We start from the raw sequence: 16,574 nt of genomic DNA, 5'->3' as shown, positions 1-16,574 counted from the left end.
CAATATCCACAGAATCATAGGATGGTAGGCACCACAGCGAGTCACCTGCTCCAAGCTCCCTGCTCAAGCAGGGTCATCTTAGAGCACGTGGCACAGGCCTGAATACGTCCAGTGAGTCTCCACACCCTCTACAGGCAATCCATTCCTGTCCTTGGTCACCCACATAGGAAAGTTGTTCCTAATGTTCAGCTGGGACTTCACGAGCATCAGTTTCTGCCTGTTGCCTTGTGTCCCACTGGTTGGCACCACTAAGCAGAGCCTTAGCTCCCTCTTCTTGGCATTTTCCCTTTAGATATTTACACATTCGCGAGTGCCCTCTCGCCCGTCTCTTCTGGATGCTAAACAGCCCCAACTGCCTCAGCCTTTCTGCTTGAGAGATGCTCTCACCAATCATCCTCGTGCAATCCAACACAATTCAGCCTCAATAGGTCCAACCCTTAAACCACCCGAATCAGACTTTTCGTTTTCCCGAAAACTGTTCGCTGGCGCTTCCGCAGGCGGGGCGGCGCGGTGCCGAGGGCTCCGTGCGCTCAGAGCAGAGGGAGCAGGGGCAGTGGTGGAGCGGTGCCGAGGGCTCGGGGCAGAGGGAGCAGGAGCAGTGGCGGCGCGGTGCCGAGGGCTCGGAGCAGACGGAGCAGGGGCAGTGGTGGAGCGGTGCCGAGGGCTCGGGGCAGAGGGAGCAGGGGCAGTGGCGGCGCGGCTCGGGCACGCCCTTTCCCCGTGGCGGCGGGGGCGGCCCCGCTCCGCCCGCCCGGCCCTGACGCGGCCCGGCCGTCACGGCGGCCGCGCCAATGGCGGCGCGCGCAGGCGGGGGCGGCGCGGGGCCCTGCGCGCGGCTCCCGCGCCGGTGCGGTCGGGCGGCGGCGGCGGCAGCCGAGCGCAGGTGGCCCGGCCCGGGGGCGGCCGCTCCGCTCCGCTGCGGTGCGGGATGGAGCGCGGCGCGGCGGCGCTGATCCGCGAGGGCTGGTTCCGCGAGACGTGCCGGCTGTGGCCCGGCCAGGCCATGTCGCTGCAGGTGGAGGAGCTCCTGCACCACCAGCGCTCCCGTTACCAGGAGATCCTCGTCTTCCGCAGGTGCGGGAGGGCCGCCCGGGGCGGTGGGTGGATGGCGGGGCCGGTCAGCGCCACGCGGTGGGGCCTGGCGGCGCGGAGAGGGGGCGGGGGAGCGCAGCCCCGGGCCGGCTCCAACCCCGCTTCCCCGCTCTGCCCAGCACCACCTACGGCAACGTCCTGGTCCTGGATGGGGTGATCCAGTGCACGGAGCGGGACGAGTTCTCCTACCAGGAAATGATCGCCAACCTGCCCCTCTGCAGCCACCCCGACCCCCGCAAGGTGAGCGCTCCCCGGCCCGCGCCTCAGGGCTCCCCCAGCCCCTGCAGGGCTGCCGGGGCCTGTCCTGGGCCACTCGGGGCTCTGGGCCCCGCCGTTCGTGTCCGGGCAGCTCGGGCCCGCAGCGCTTGCCCGCGCTCCTCCTCGGGCCGTAGAGCCGGAGGTGCCCCGGGCCGGGCCCGCTGACAGCCCCTGTTCTGCCCTCCTCTGTGCCAGGTGCTGATCATCGGCGGCGGCGACGGGGGAGTGCTGCGGGAGGTGGTCAAACACCCGACCGTGGAGTCCGTGGTGCAGTGCGAGATCGATGAGGTGCGTTGGGCTCCCGGCTGCGGGCAGGAGCCCCGGGAGCTCGGGGCTCCTGGGCGGGCTGCCCGGCAAAGCGAGCCCGACTTCACATCATCCACGGGAGCTGCGCTTTCACCTGCTGTCTCTCGTCAGCACCAGGCGCGTTTGCTGCTGGTTCTGCTGGCGTGACAATGACAGCGCCACCTCTCTTTGCCTTACAAGTCATCTACGTGGCAGCTGGCTGCCTCTTCTGTGTGATTTCCTTCACACACATACGATTGAGGCCCTTCCAGGCAGACGTGGGCCAAGCACGGGATCTGGAGGAGTGCCCTGGCTTTGTGGAGGTGCTGCTTTTCCCTTTCCTTCGCTGCCGAACAGAGTGCTCCTGGCAGAGGAGGATGGTTGCTTTCTTGAGCAGTCTCTTGCAACCAAAATCAGGAAATAAGCAGCAGGGATTTGCTTCTGTGATAGACAGGCCAGTTGCTTTAGAATGCGCTGTAATTTTCAGTCTAGTACAACAAACTTGGAAGGGAGGAAGTCACTACCAATTAGAGCATGTTGGGGCTTTGGCTTATTGATGATGACTGTTAGGGAGTGGGCACCTGCTAAGAATCAGCCTGTGACTGGTAACCTGTCTGCTTACAGAGGCCTCCAAGTGAGAGGATGTGGGCTGGTAACTCTGTCAAACCACTGAAGTTTACTCTTTCCCCAGTCCCTCTCTCAGCCAGTTTTATTTTACTTTACTCAGCCTTTTCTCAGAAATTTTTGCTTGGAGTAAAGCTCTGTTGAGAACAGGAAATACTGCTATATGAGATTGGGTGCTCTGTCTGCCAGCTAAGTAGGCAAACGGGCCTGGTTTTAACAAGCACTGCCTGACACCAGCATATTGAGAAGCTGCTAGTGGTCAGTACAGCTGCTGGGCCCAGGACAGTGGCTGCCTAACGATTTTAGAGAGAAAACTTTATCTTACAGGGGGATTGATATCATGGCTACAGTGCAGAAATGGGGATATTTCTCATCTCGCATTCAGAAACCTGCTGGCATGGTTTTATTTAGGAAGAAAAATAAATTGATTTAGCTGAGATCACCTATGCAAGTGATGTTCTGTAGGAAAAAGGAGCACAGAGCAGTCTGACCTGTAATCATATTTGCTCAGTTCCTCAGGGAGCTTTTGAAGCTCCAGGTTTTTGCTGAGTTTGGCACAGACAGAACAACAGTGTCACTGAACACTGAGGCTGCAGGAAAAGGCTGAGAGTGGCTTGCTGGCTGAAGATGCTGGCAGCTTTTGTGGATTTCACTAGATTTGAGCTGAAGGTACTGAAGGAAATGACTCATTGTGCTGTTCTTCCAGTCACAGCTGCACAGCAGTCTGAGAAGCAGCTTCTTGTAAGCCTCTGACCCACTTGTGCTCTCTGTGTTTCAGGATGTGATCCAGGTATCTAAAAAATACCTCCCAGGGATGGCAGTGGGGTATTCCAGTGCTAAGCTGACATTGCACGTGGGAGATGGTTTTGAGTTCATGAAACAAAATCAAGAAGCCTTTGATGTGATTATCACAGACTCGTCTGACCCCATGGGTAAGAATTCTAGCCATAAAAGGGCACTGTTTCCCACATACCTCCTTCACTTTTTTTTATTCTGCCTACCTCTTGGAAGCTATGCCAGCCTGCTGAGGATCCTTTCAAGTGAAAAGACTGTTGCCAACTTGGTTCTTTTAGTAGGGAAAGGGAAGGATGGAAACCATAAAATTGTATCAGCAGGCCTTCAAGCCAGCTGTTACATTTCTCTCCTCAAAATTCAGCTCCAGCAACTATTTCTTCTGGCAGAGTTGTTCCCTGAGTGCAGCAATCCCATGCTGGAAGGGCAGCTTTGCACATGTGCCTGCTGATAAAGCAGTGGCTCATACACTGTTGGTGCAGCCCCTACCCTGAAGATAGCTGGGGTGAGGCTGCTGTATTTCTGAAGGGGGAAACTGAGGTAGAGAAGGACCACATGTAGATATGGAATCCATCAACAAGGCTGAGTTACCTTCAATCCTGCCCTAGTCAACACAGAGAGATGCATCTCTAAAAGGCAGTTTGGAGCAGGAGTTCTGCTTAGAAAGTGCTTGGTGAAGCAAGAGGCAGCTGCTAAGACTTGGTTTAATAGGGGACCTGGGCTTGCTGTTTAGCAAAGCTAAAATCCTGGCTGTTTTGCCCTGCTAGGTGCAGTCTGGGGTTCACCTAGGCTCAAAACTTTTCTTTATTCACCTTTCTCCCAGGTCCTGCAGAAAGTTTGTTCAAAGAATCTTATTACCAGCTGATGAAGACAGCCCTGAGGGAAGATGGCATTCTCTGCTGCCAAGGTGAGGATGCTGTCCCTGGGCAGAGACTGATGCCAGACCTTTACACACCAAGTGTGAGGCACAGAGGGGACTCTTCCTGGGGAGATGTGATGCAGGGAGTGAAACATGTCATGTCCCAGGAAAAGCAGTGGTTTTGATCTATGTCAGCTCATTCATTATTGGCCTGGGCTTAGCAAAACTGGCATCAGGGTCTTGTCTTGTCTTTGAAACTACATGAGCTGGACAGGTTGAGACTTGGAACCACTGTTAACCTGGCTCAGTTCTGTGCAGGGAAGAGGGGCAGCTCTCACTCTCTGCCTTTCCCCTGCAGGTGAGTGCCAGTGGCTGCACCTGGATCTCATTAAGGAGATGCGTCAGTTCTGCAAGTCGCTGTTCCCGGTGGTGGAGTACGCCTACTGCACCATCCCCACGTACCCCAGCGGGCAGATCGGCTTCATGCTCTGCAGCAAGAACCCCGTGAGTGTCAGCACCTCACAGGCCCTTTCCATTGTCTGCCTGAGGCTGCCCCTTGCAGAACTTGAGCTGTGGCACTCAGCTCTCCCAGCTGTGGGGCCTCAAGATTCTGGGGCCTGCTCAGTGCTGAATGAAGTGCAGAATTACCAGTTGCTTTAAAAATGGTCATAGTTTTCTGTCTAGTACAACAGACTTGGAAGGGGGAAAGTAATTTCCAACTTTTTTAAGGTTTTGGCTTATTTGATGCTGATGTTACAAAGTAGGCAGCTTCTGAGAATCAGCCTGTGACTGGTAATCTGCTCAGAGGCCTCCAAGTGAGAGTTGGTGTTAGGATGTGGGCTGGTAACTCTGTCAGGCCACTGAAGTTTACTCTTTTCCTCGTCTGCTTCAGTGGGACTGTCAGATGGGTTTGGGGTGCCAGCATTGCTGCTGCTGCACATGGTTAACCTGGGGTGCTGGCAGCATGCACTGTGCCCAACATGGATTCTCCTTTGAAGAGCAAAGCCTTGTTTCTTGGATGCTCAGGCACACATCTGGCACACGGCTCATGCAGTGTGACCTCATGCAATGACAGCTCTGCACAAGTGCTGGTCACAGGAGTTACAGAGCTCAAACCCCAGCCCTTGGTACTGGGGCTGCGCAGAACCTTTGACCTCATACTAGAACAGAAAGTTGTTTGTTTTCCTGTGAGTCATCTCAGTTCTCTGCCCTGCATCAGGATGCTTGTCACACAGCCTTTGGCTCCTTATCTGTTATAAATGAGTACTCCAATTTAATAATTAAGGAGATTTATTAAATAATCAAAATATCAATTTGGAAGAAGCCACAAGTGATTCGACTCTGAGCCTGGCAGTCAGAGTTGGGGAACCCAGGATTTGGTCTCTATCACACCAAAGTCCTTGTGGGTCTCCAGATGAAATTTCTAAGGGAAAAAGACAATCTTTTGGGCTCTGGAAGTGGCCCTTCTTTAGCATATTTTAGCATACTATAGTGTTTTTTCTTTCTTGCTGCCACATTTCCCAGAACTAGTGGATAATTGCTGGAATCCTGTCCGGTGAAAACCTTCTGAGATAAACTTCTGATGATGCCTATGAAATGCCTCCTGCTGGGGTCTTGTCAGATTGAAAAATCCCTTGAAATATCCATCTCTGGAGACAGTCCTCTCCCTGCTGTTTGAATCTCCATCCTTATCACATAGCCTATTACTGCTTGTTGCCCGACCCTGGCTTTCTACAGCAAATGCTGTGGTTTTAATTTCCTTTAGCACTAATTATTGTACAACACATATTACATTATCCAAACAGTCAAAGCTGCTGACTTTGTTTTTGCAGAACACAAATTTCCGGGAGCCTGTGCAGCAGCTCTCCCAGCAGCAGGTGGAGGAGAGGAGTCTCAAGTACTACAACTCTGACATTCACAGGGCAGCATTCATCCTGCCAGAGTTTGCACGGAAGGTGAGCCAGCCTCTGCCACAACACCTCCCTCTAGGATGAGATAGGAGTGGGAGTAGACAGGACTGGGGATTTCTTGCAGTCCCAAAGACTTCTGTGGGCAAGTCAGAGCAGGAGAGCATTTTGTATGACAGAGCAGAGTATGAGTCAGTCAGGGAAGACCAGAGTTCATTTAGGAGCTGTTCTTTGGGCTCATGTGCCATGCCTTGATGACAGATCACTCCTACTTCACCTACCAAAGCCAGGTGCAAGATGATTTTTACCAGCAATTCAGAGGCTGGCACTTATTCACATCCCCCTTTGACAGGGGGATGGCCAATAGTCCAGGCAAGCTGACCTGAACCTTTCAGTCTGGGGCCACAATCTTTCCAGCAGCCTGTGCCAGCTCTGTTGACTGCACGAGGCTTGCTCACTTGTCAAGTCCCAGACATGCTGAAGGGAAGCCCATGCCTCCCCAGAACTCTCTTCTTTGCCCACAGAGGGGAAAATAAAAGTACCAAAGTCACCACTATGCACCATTATGGGATCACAATTCTGCTGCATGAAAGGAACAAGTGTAAAAAAAAATAATATCTAATTTGGAGCTGGACAAGTCAGGGACCACAGGACAGATTTATGCAGCATCATGCTAGACAAGGAAACTGTCCAGTGTTTTAAGATGTTTTTTAGATGATGTTTAAGATAACTTTAAGGTTTAGGATAATGTTTAAGATAATGTTTAAGGTTTAAGATGATGTTTCTGACCCAAACTATTCTGTGCTCTTCTGATTGGTGTTGGAGGCAGGACTGGTGTTTCCCACTGGAAAGCTCCAAAAGTCTTAGATAAAATGTGCTTGATTTCTAGAACAAACAAGAGGGTAAAGAAGGGATGCTCCAGCACAGATCAGTCTTGCTTCTTGAAGGATGTCTGTATTTCCACATTATTCCATTGTATGCCCACTGGGCTGCAACTGCAGGTTCCAGAAAAAAATTAAGGAATTAGAGTGTTGTAGGGATGAAGGCAAATGCCATAACTGTGTGCAGAGGTGGTGATTCATGTTTCCCCTGCAGCCTGCAGAGCTGGGGCAGGTCCATGCTGACATTTGTCTTTGGCTCTCTGCAGGCCCTGAGCGATGTGTGAGACCGTGAGCTGCTTCCTTCCTCCAAGGTGGACTCTGAGATCATCAGTGATGTGGCTGGGATCTTCTCAGCAGACTGCAGATTTGCTCTCCACTGTGTGGGATTGTTTAACCCTTGGCCAGCCAACATTCCCTCTGATGTGCTAAGGATGATGGGGCATAAGCCAGATCAGACTATTGAAAAGCTCCAGTGACTTATTGTGTGAGGTCAAAACTGTTCTTTCCAGTGCTGGAAATGTAAGATGTCTTTTTCCGTTCTCTCCTCCCTGCACCCATTCTAAATTCTCCCATCCCAACCACAGCCCACACCCCCAGCTGATGTGATGTATTTATAACTGACACATATTTCTGTCTGGTGGGCTGAGAACAGTCCCAAGGGTCCCTGACTCAGCCTTAAGCACAGAGAGAGAAAGAGAGGGAGCTTTGTGCACAGTGAGCTCACTCTCTCCTCGTGGGAGCTCCCTGCTGCTGACACATTTTGACTGGTAACAGGTCTGAGCCTTTGCATCCCACTGCCCTCCTGGGACTCCTGCACTGCTCTGCAGCACAGCTGGAGAAGTCACAGTGCAAACTGTTGCCATTCACACAGGTCTCCCTCCAACCCTGATGGAGTAGCAGTATTAAACACCAGCCAGGCATGCTGGCAGCAGTCTTGTGGCTTTTTTTGTTAAGGTTGTTAATTTTTTTTTAATTGGTTAGAAACAGAAGTGCTGAGGTGCCAACAGGCTGACTGCTGTTCTTACCTCTGCCCTCAGAGAGGTTCCAAAGAATGTTTATCAATATGGTGATAGGTTATATATATATATATATATATATATATGTATATGTGTGTATGTATATATATATATATATATAAAGCAAACCTTAGCTCCATTGCCTGATGTTCAGTACTGATGTTGGGGAGTTGGTTGTGCTGACTAATCTCTCATCTCAGTCATGCTGAGATGCCTCAGGCCTGGGGTGTTTGCAAGTCCTTAGGAGGCAGCGTTATTTCCAATGCTGCCCCCAGATGCATAAGTTGTTTCTCATTGTACACTGTAAGATGGAGCTGCCTTCACTTCTTTACTTCTGTTCTGAAGATTCTGTCCCCCTGCCCCGTGGGAATCACCCTCCCAGCACAACCACTGTGCCATTGTCACTCCCTTGCACTCAATTAAACACTTGGCTCTGGTTAAGGTGACATCAGTGTGGGTCAGTGTTCTCTGGGGGGGGAAACAGAGATCCTGAAGGTTTGCTGTGCTTCCAGGTGCACTCTCTAGTTGGTCTGGCTCCCTCTCTCACCTATCTTTAGGGATGATAAGTTATCATCAAAATTAAGCACTAAAGATCCCATGACATATTGTGTACTGTAGTGTAGCTGCCCAGTAGCTCCTCCAGCTTCTGTCATCCTCTGTGCTGCAGACTCAGCCCCTGCTATCCAAGCTATTCTGCAGTCCAAATGCTGCTCTGTTACAGTTTTCCAAGTGGTTTTCCAGCCACTCTCAGATAGTTCCTGTCAGTCCTGGCCCCACTGAGCTGCACCCTCTTTTCCTCTGCACAAATGGTGTGAGGGCTGTGAGGGCTGAACCACTGAGCTCCAGCTGAGCAGCTGGGGAAGGGCATTAGGTGGCATCAGGAAAAGACAAAACTGCTCATTCTGAGAGACTTTTCAGCTTGGTGAGAGAGAAGTGGAAGCAGCAGACTTTAGCAAGGATTGGGATTGAGCTTTGCCATAATAGTGACCCTACAAACAGTGTAGGGTCCAGCCACTATGTGCCCTCAGCAAAGGATTTGTGGGGTCAGTACTCTCCTGCTTTCTTCTTCTGTTCCTGATGAGACTTAGCACTTCTTTGCCAGTGTCTCCTTCTGCCACCAGTATTGGTGCAGTTTCTTTGTGGTCACAAGGGTTTGCAAAGCATTGCTGAGCTGCAGAGCTGAGTCTAGGTCTCTGTATTCTCCTGTTGAGAAGATAACACCTATTTTTCTCATCATTGTCTGGGTGACTTCTTTCTCACACAAATAGTTGGGGTTAGTGAGGCATTTTCATTGCTCAGCTCCTGTGTTTTTATAAGGAGCAGACCAGTAATGGAGCCTGGTCCTAGCTCCTCCTGTTTAAATTCCTGTGGGATCTGAACCTCACTTAGCCCTTCATCCTGGACAGAAAATTAGCTCTGGCACTCTCCCCTAGAATGGGACTGAAGACCAGGACTACAGTCCAGGAAGGCCTCAGAGCAGCAGCCAAGTAGTAACAAGTTCAAGCCTTTCACCCATCCTTGGTGAGTACAACAATGCCCAGGAGGGAAAGAGCTTCCCCAAACCTGTTGTTGGACTCCACACAGCTAATTATTCCTTCTGGTTCTTTGAGCTTTCTCCACATCTGTGAGTTCAGCGAGTGGCCAGTGATGAGAACAGAAGACAAGACTGTTTCCCATCCACGTCACACAAACTCTGTCCACAAGGCCCTGGGTATAGTTTCAGAATGATTCCAGGTCACTGTTCCCCACAGACAGTTCCAAACACTTCAGTGCCTTCAGTGTGAGGAGGCAGAGATCAGTGCCTGAGTCAAGCACTCACAGGAATGCAGCAAGAGAGGGAGCAGGGGCTTGTGCAGCTACAGCTGATTCCACCTGAGATTCAGGTCCTAAAAATCCCCCCTGTGCTGAGCACTGCCACAGCTCTGTGCCCTGTGAGCTGCTGGGATGGTGTTTGGCACCTGCAAGGCAGTTGTGTCTGCTGATCAATCATCCCTCCCACAGATTTGTGTCTGAGCTGTTATGCTGCAGGAGGTGGTGGCCAAGGGATGCTGGGGCTTGAGGAGACACTGGAATTTGGGTGATGGTCAGCAGGAGGACACTGTGGGGTCTCATGCAGAACTGAGCACTGACCACTTTTGCAGTGTCTCTAGGTGGGCATCTAAAATACTCCCCTTTTTCAGAGTTTGGGCTGCCTTTTGCCTAAGGCTAGTTAAGCAAGACTGTTCATAAGCAGAGTCACAAGGCTGATGTTTGCCTAGACACGCTGCAGTCGTGTTCCAGCACCACATTAAGCCAGGAGTGTATGAACAGGGATAGGCTTTGTCCCAGGTAACATAAAATGTAATGTCAGTCAGAGCAGGTGGAGACAAGCAAGGGAATGGAGCCTTTAGCACATCATACATAGCCCATGGGATGGGCTTCAGCACGTCACTGCTTAAGTGTTGGCAAGGTACAACTGTGTCAAACTGCTCTGAGCTTTACTCATTGAACTAACTCAATTTTTAGAAGCTCAGAAGAAGTTTCAAAAAACTGAGAGAAACCTCAGCAGGGGGCTGGCCACTCCGGGCCACAGGCCCCTGAACACCAACACCTGCCCTTTTCCCTGGGAAACAAAACTCACCAGCCAGGGTTCCTGATGGCAGATTGCAGGAGCCACCTGGCACTGTCAAAGCAGCCCAAGGTGCAAGTGATGCCAGCTCGGGTCTGGGAGGAATCCTGCGAAATATGGAATTTCAGGAGCCAGCTGGCCACTCCAGGCCACAGGCACCCAAACACCAACACCAGCCCTCTTCCCTGGGAAACAAAACTCACCTGCCCAGGTTCCTGGTGTCAGCTTGCAGGAGGTGCTTGGGACAGTCAAGGCATCCCCCGCTGGAGGTGGTGGCAGGCTGGGTCTGGCAGACGTCCTGTGCAGTTCAGGATTTCAGGAGGCAGCTGCCCACCCAGGGGCAGAGTCCTCTCCCTCTGGCCACATCCATACAGGTCCTCACCCTCTAACACGAGTGGACCTCCTAAAGCACACAGACAACAATGGTGCCTAAGAGAAATTGAGACCTGAGCAATGACAGCTGCATCTGGTCACTGCTCACCTTGCCCACTTTCCTTGGCTGCTAACATCTGGTTTTAATTCCTAAAAGAAAAGACAGAACAAGGCTGTAACACAGTCACCATTGACCCTTCCCCTGCAAAGACAAACAGTGGCTGACCTCGGGAGAGCCCACAGCCCAGGATGGGGTGCTCTGCCATGGATTTAATCTGGCTGCTCTGAAAGAATGCTAGGACAGAAGTCAGAGCGCTGCAGGATAACCCAACAGCTCATGTCCAACTACAAATCCCATCTGGAGTCCAACTACAGCACACATTACAATTTCAAGTCCCCGGGACTTGTCCCTATACCAGGCTGTGCAGCAGGGCAGAGCCAAACACACAGACAGCAGGGAGACAAAGAGAGATGAGCATTGTTCTCTCTCTCGATGAGAACAGTGAGGAACAGCACAACAGAGGTGACACCGATGGCGAGCACACGCGGCTCAGAGAGCCCTGCAGGAGCAAGGTGCTCACTGAATTACTTATTCCAAGCACCACAAAGGGGGGCACCCGAGTCCTACAGTCAGAATGCTCTACCTATCATGGCATTTGTACAAGTCCTAATCCACTAGAATGGATCGCTGCGGTGCACAGCTGTGGAGAACAGCTCAGAACAGGACAAGACATCTGAGTGGATGCCACAAGAGATGGGATTCCAACGCCTGTCTGAGATCCTGAGTCAAAGCTTTGATGCAATCAGCACTGGGCCCAGGAACACTAAGGTCAGAGATGCAAAGATGGACACCTGGGTTTCTGACAGGCCCCTCAAAGGGCTAAGGCAAAAGACAAAACACACAGACAAGTGACACGACACCCACTGGGACTGCTCTGCCCTGAGCACCTCAGCATTGTGAGACTTTTCCTTTATGTGGCCTAAGGGGCCACCTCTTGCACATCCCCATCTCCAAAGAAGGTGCTCAAAAAGCTCTCCCAGCACCTCCCTTTCTTTCCCTATCTAGATCCCAGCCTTGGACCTATCTCTCAGACATCTGAGGATGAGAATCCATGTTGAGTGTTGCTGTGGTGTTGGATTTCTTCAGCCCAACCAGCTCCTGACAGCGAGAGGGGGTCACCCCCAGAAAGCTGTGGAATCCAGGGTGCAGCTGCAGGGCACAGCTGCTCTCTGGCACAGGTGGACTGCCTTGGGGGTAGGGACAAGGAACAGGGAGAGGCCTTCTGTGTGTTTCCCAAAGGTGTTCATTCCCAGGAGGGTCAGGGACAGAAAGACACTGATTTAAAGACACACATCAGTTTATAAACAGGGGACACAAGGAGGGGAATACAATGTTTAAACCAATAGGGGACTATAGGGGAGGAGAACAACTTAAACAAACCAATGGGGTCTGGAAGGATACAAAATTGATAGAGAAGTTTCTAGAGAAAGAGGCAGGCTTGGGGAGGGATTGACATTCAATGGGAGGAGGAGCAGGGAGTAAAAGGGCAGATCTTTGGGGAGATGGACAGCTAGGGCAAAAAACAGCAACACAGGGGGGAAAGGAACAATCCCTTAGTAATAAAATATGCTATAACAGTACAACATAGGAAGGACTGTTTGACTACTGGAACTGCATTACAATCAAAAACACACACTGCAACAGGGTGTGAAGGAAGGGCACCTCACCCTCTGGGAATCTCCTGCTGTCACTGGGCTCTTGTCTTAGCTGTAATAAAGAACACCAAATATCACTGCATGATCTTAGCTGCACAGCAGTTAAAAAACAACAATTCTGCTGCTCACCATTCTCCTAAGAATGCTCAGGCCCTCAGGCCGTGCCCAGAGATCGATGCTGCCTTTGCAGGGTCAGCCTGGGTTAAGAGGAGACGAGCTGGTTTGGCATTGCTGAAACTTGAGGGGACCCTGGCTCCTCCTCACTGCCTCCCCAACCTACTGCAACTCCTCAGCCATTCCTGCAGGCTCCCCAGGTGGCACCTTCAAATGGACAAGGTCAGGGCCTCACCACAGCCCTGAATGGACCATCGAAAGCACACAGACAAGAGCGGGTGCTTAGAGCTGCAGCAGCAACACCACCACCCTGTGCCATTCACATTCTCTGAAATAATCCCTTCACCCAGGGTTTTTCTGCTGGGAAGCTGAAAGGCAGGGAGAGAGGCCTCAGAGGAAAGGAAAACAATTCTGATCTCATTTGCTTCTCCTGTGCTGTCCTCATGTGGAATGTGTTTGGGGATTGTTCACCCACAGGTGATTGTTCCATTGCATTCTGCTGGGAGTTGTTTTCACTCTTTGGCCAACCAGGGCCAAGCTGGCTCTGGGAAAAGTCACGAGATTTCATTATTATCTTTTAGCATTCAATAAGTATCCTTTCTGTATTCTATAATATAATATCATAAAGTAATAAATTAACCTTCTGAGAAGATGGAGTCAGATGAATCATTCTGTTCCTCATCGGGGCACCCTGATTTTACAATACTACCCTAAGCACACAAATATATAAATTTGAAAAAACAAAACTCAAAAAAAATTCCACTCAAAAAAAAAAGCCACTTCAATTACCATAACCCCACGACCTCCCCAATATTGCTCCCTTATCAGGAAAGATGAACTTCTTCCTGCCTCACTCAGCCCTGGAGACGCCGTCAGGATTCAGAGGCAGAAGCTGGCACTGCCCAGACAGAATCCTGTGTGTGAATGGAATTGATGCACCATGGATGAGGTGTGTAAATATGCAACAGGCTGTTGTTTTAAGGGTTAATCCTCTGTTAACGTGGGTCCTTTTTTGGGCTTATTTTGCCCAGAAAGAGGTACCTGGATTGTCCATAAATTTTTGCTTCTATTGTCCCATATTGTCCTAATCCCAATTGTCCAGATTTTTAGTACACTAACTACATTATTATTTTTATAACCATTTCATTACTATTAAACTTTTAAAATTCTAAAAACAAGTGACTGGTTTCAGTTTTGATGCCTGAAATACTAAGGGTGGATGCCCCCAAACCTGAGAGCTCCTGAGTTTCCCTCATGAGTTTCCCTCCTGCTGAAGCACTGCTCAGGTAACCATGCACTGCCTGGGGAGGAGAGACCCCAGAGAAAGAAAGGGCCCCGACTGCAGCAGCAGAACCAGGGCAGCCACCTGAGGCTCCATGATGGCAGGGACCTGTTCCAGTTTCAGGGGATGAGGATGGGACTGGTTTAGACACAAGTGTCAGGAAAATTAACCCACAAACACCAAACAGGAGACAGAGGAGTCCTTTGACTTCATTCCAATCAAGGCAGAGGCCATGGGGCATCCCCTGGGGTCTCTCCCATTTTTGGAGGACACAGCCTCCTTTTTATCCCAATTTCCAGCCACATTTCCCTTCTCTCTTTCCCCATTTCTGAGGTACTTGAGAGGTTCAGACTCCCCAGAACACCTGATCCCAAAAATTCCCCTCTAATGTACAACCCTCCCTTTTAATTTTTAATTCTTATGGAATTCAGGGGTTTTTCATCCCCATTGTTTCTTTCATCTTTCAATGTCTAATTTCATTTATCAGCAAACCTGAAGTTTATTTGCAAAAGCAAATCTCTTTTTCCATCATCAATCAGTGCAATCCTTCCCATTGTTTCTTTTCTCTCCCAGTGTTGGTTTTATTTCCCAGCAGACCCACAGCTGCTTTGGAAAGACAAACCCACTGTTCCTCTCAATGGCAGGAACCTGTTCCAGTTTCAGGGGATAAGGATGGGACTGGTTTAAACACAGGCAGTTATTTCCCCCTCCACACATACACAAAACCAACAAGGAACAGATTTTCAAGAGGGCCAAGGCAGAGTCAGCTGTTCCTTTCTGGCTTGTACTTGAGGTCTCAAAGCCATGCAAACCTCCATGGTTTGGGGTTTTTTTGGTACTTTCTATTTAAATTCTCACCTGGGAGCCTGATGTATGGTCTCCTCGAGGCAGGTCTTATAAGCTCTTGGAGATTTATATAATGAATTATATATTTTATAATTTATGATCTATAATTTTATATATATATATGATACCCGAGATAGCTCAGCTACCTTTGGAGGCATAAAATCAGCAGGATGGCTTTTGTGGTAGTGTTGGAAACCCAAAAGTTTTAATAAAAGGCAAAATAACAAAACTCTTAACACAGCAGCAGGTTCTTGCTCCTGGTAAAACACCTCACAAGAGTGATTTGTTTCTTTGCTCTCTCCTTTTTTAGTAAATTGCTCAGGTGGGACTTTTAGGCTCCTGTCCAATTGGCCATCCTTCAGTTTGAGGTGAAGTCCCCCAGGTCCTATGAGATGTCTTTTCACCTAATCGAGGAGAGAAACTTCTGGGCTTATTTCCTTTTTTAGGAGACAAAAGACAATTTTGTCACTCTGTCAACAGAGGGCACATTCCTGTCACAAAAGGACTGTGTAAAAAGAAATGAGCTGGAAAATCCTCTGGTGGTCAGTCCTAAAGCTCAAGGCAATGTTTGTCACACGGCCCTTCCCCAGGAATTCTGAGGATCCACTCACACTCTGTTTTGTGCAGGAAGGCACAAAGAGAAATGCCATCATCAGCCATTCAAACATTTCCAAAGAATACCGAAGAGCACAAAACCCTGGTTCCTTCTGAGTGCCAGCTCAGGGCTTAACACAGCTTGTTCTGGATTTCTCAATCTCCATTCTGTGAAAAATGGGTATTTTATGATTGGTTTTTGCAAATATTAAAAGCAATATTATATGTGCTATGATAGAAAGTTATGCTGTGTTAATTTTCTTAAGTAGTGTGTTAATATAGTTTAGGTTATAACATAATGTTAAAATAGAAACTGTGCTATGTAGGATACTTTTTAAAGAAAGGACTCACACTGAGACAGCAGCCACAGGACACTGAAATCTTCCAGAGAAAGAGAATTTATTGCCCCATTATCAGGAGAAATGAACTTCTTCCTGCCTCGCTCAGCCCTGGAGACACCATCAGGATTCAGAGGAAGAAGCTGACACTGCCCAGACAGAATCCTGTGTGTGAATGGAATTGATGCACCATGGATGAGGTGTGTGAATATGCAACAGGCTGTTGCTGTTAAGGGTTAATCCTCTGTTAACGTGGGGCCTTTTTTGGGCTATTTTGCCCAGAAAGAGGTACCTGGACTGTCCCTAACTCTTTGTTTTTATTGTCTCATATTGTCCTAATCCAAACTGTCAAATTATTACTACTCTAATTAAATTACTATTTTTATATCCATTTTATTACTATTAAACTTTTAAAATTTTAAAAACAAGTGATTGGGGGTTTCACACATTCCAATCACATTTAATCACTTACATCCAACATGAAGTGGAAATGGAATTTTAGAAGTTGCTGTTCCTAAAATACTTCAGTTGAACTCACCTTTACTAAGCCAAACTCAAAGATGAATTGTAGCCAGCTGGGGCAGAATATTCTGGGTTTTGATGCTGCTGCTCATGGGGAGGTGCAGAATGTGGGACCCCAGCAGAGGCAAGGCTGCCACAGGCTCAGCCACACTGAGTGTGTGTCTCCAGCAGCTGCTCCTGGACCTTCCTCTCTGACCCCTCCAGACTCCCAGACCTCTCCAGCAATTCTTCAGAGCCCTCTGGTAGCCAAATCCTCTGGTTTCCACACCCTCAGACACGTGCAGACTCCTGGCCCCCAGGGCTCTCACCCAGCTGGTCCCTCCCTGGGATCACATCCCCACATCCCCACACAGCTCCAGCCCTGCAGGCACAGCCCCACTCCAGGGGCTCTCAGGCCTCCCTGCAGAGGGAATAAACAGCCCTGACCCCGGGAAGGATTTGGGAATGGAGGTTTGTTTTCTTTGCAAG

At 49.8% G+C, this 16,574-nt stretch overlaps 1 protein-coding gene across 1 annotated transcript; it reads left to right on the top strand.

The window, feature by feature from the left end:
* The first annotated feature begins 854 nt into the window (after positions 1–854).
* SRM (spermidine synthase) lies at positions 855–8,160 on the top strand. Its single transcript, XM_030232963.2, has 8 exons — positions 855–1,074; positions 1,212–1,332; positions 1,546–1,638; positions 3,038–3,191; positions 3,875–3,958; positions 4,269–4,414; positions 5,743–5,865; positions 6,965–8,160. Exons 1-8 carry the CDS (start codon positions 929–931, stop codon positions 6,980–6,982), a joined length of 885 nt encoding a protein of 294 aa, XP_030088823.2. The 5' UTR covers positions 855–928; the 3' UTR covers positions 6,983–8,160.
* Positions 8,161–16,574: the final 8,414 nt, after the last annotated feature.

Source organism: Serinus canaria, chromosome 21 (genome assembly GCF_022539315.1).
Source record: "Serinus canaria isolate serCan28SL12 chromosome 21, serCan2020, whole genome shotgun sequence".
NCBI classification, from domain to species: Eukaryota; Metazoa; Chordata; class Aves; order Passeriformes; family Fringillidae; genus Serinus; species Serinus canaria.
Note: the sequence above shows the minus strand (reverse complement) of the source record. Positions and strands in the feature narration are given on the sequence as shown.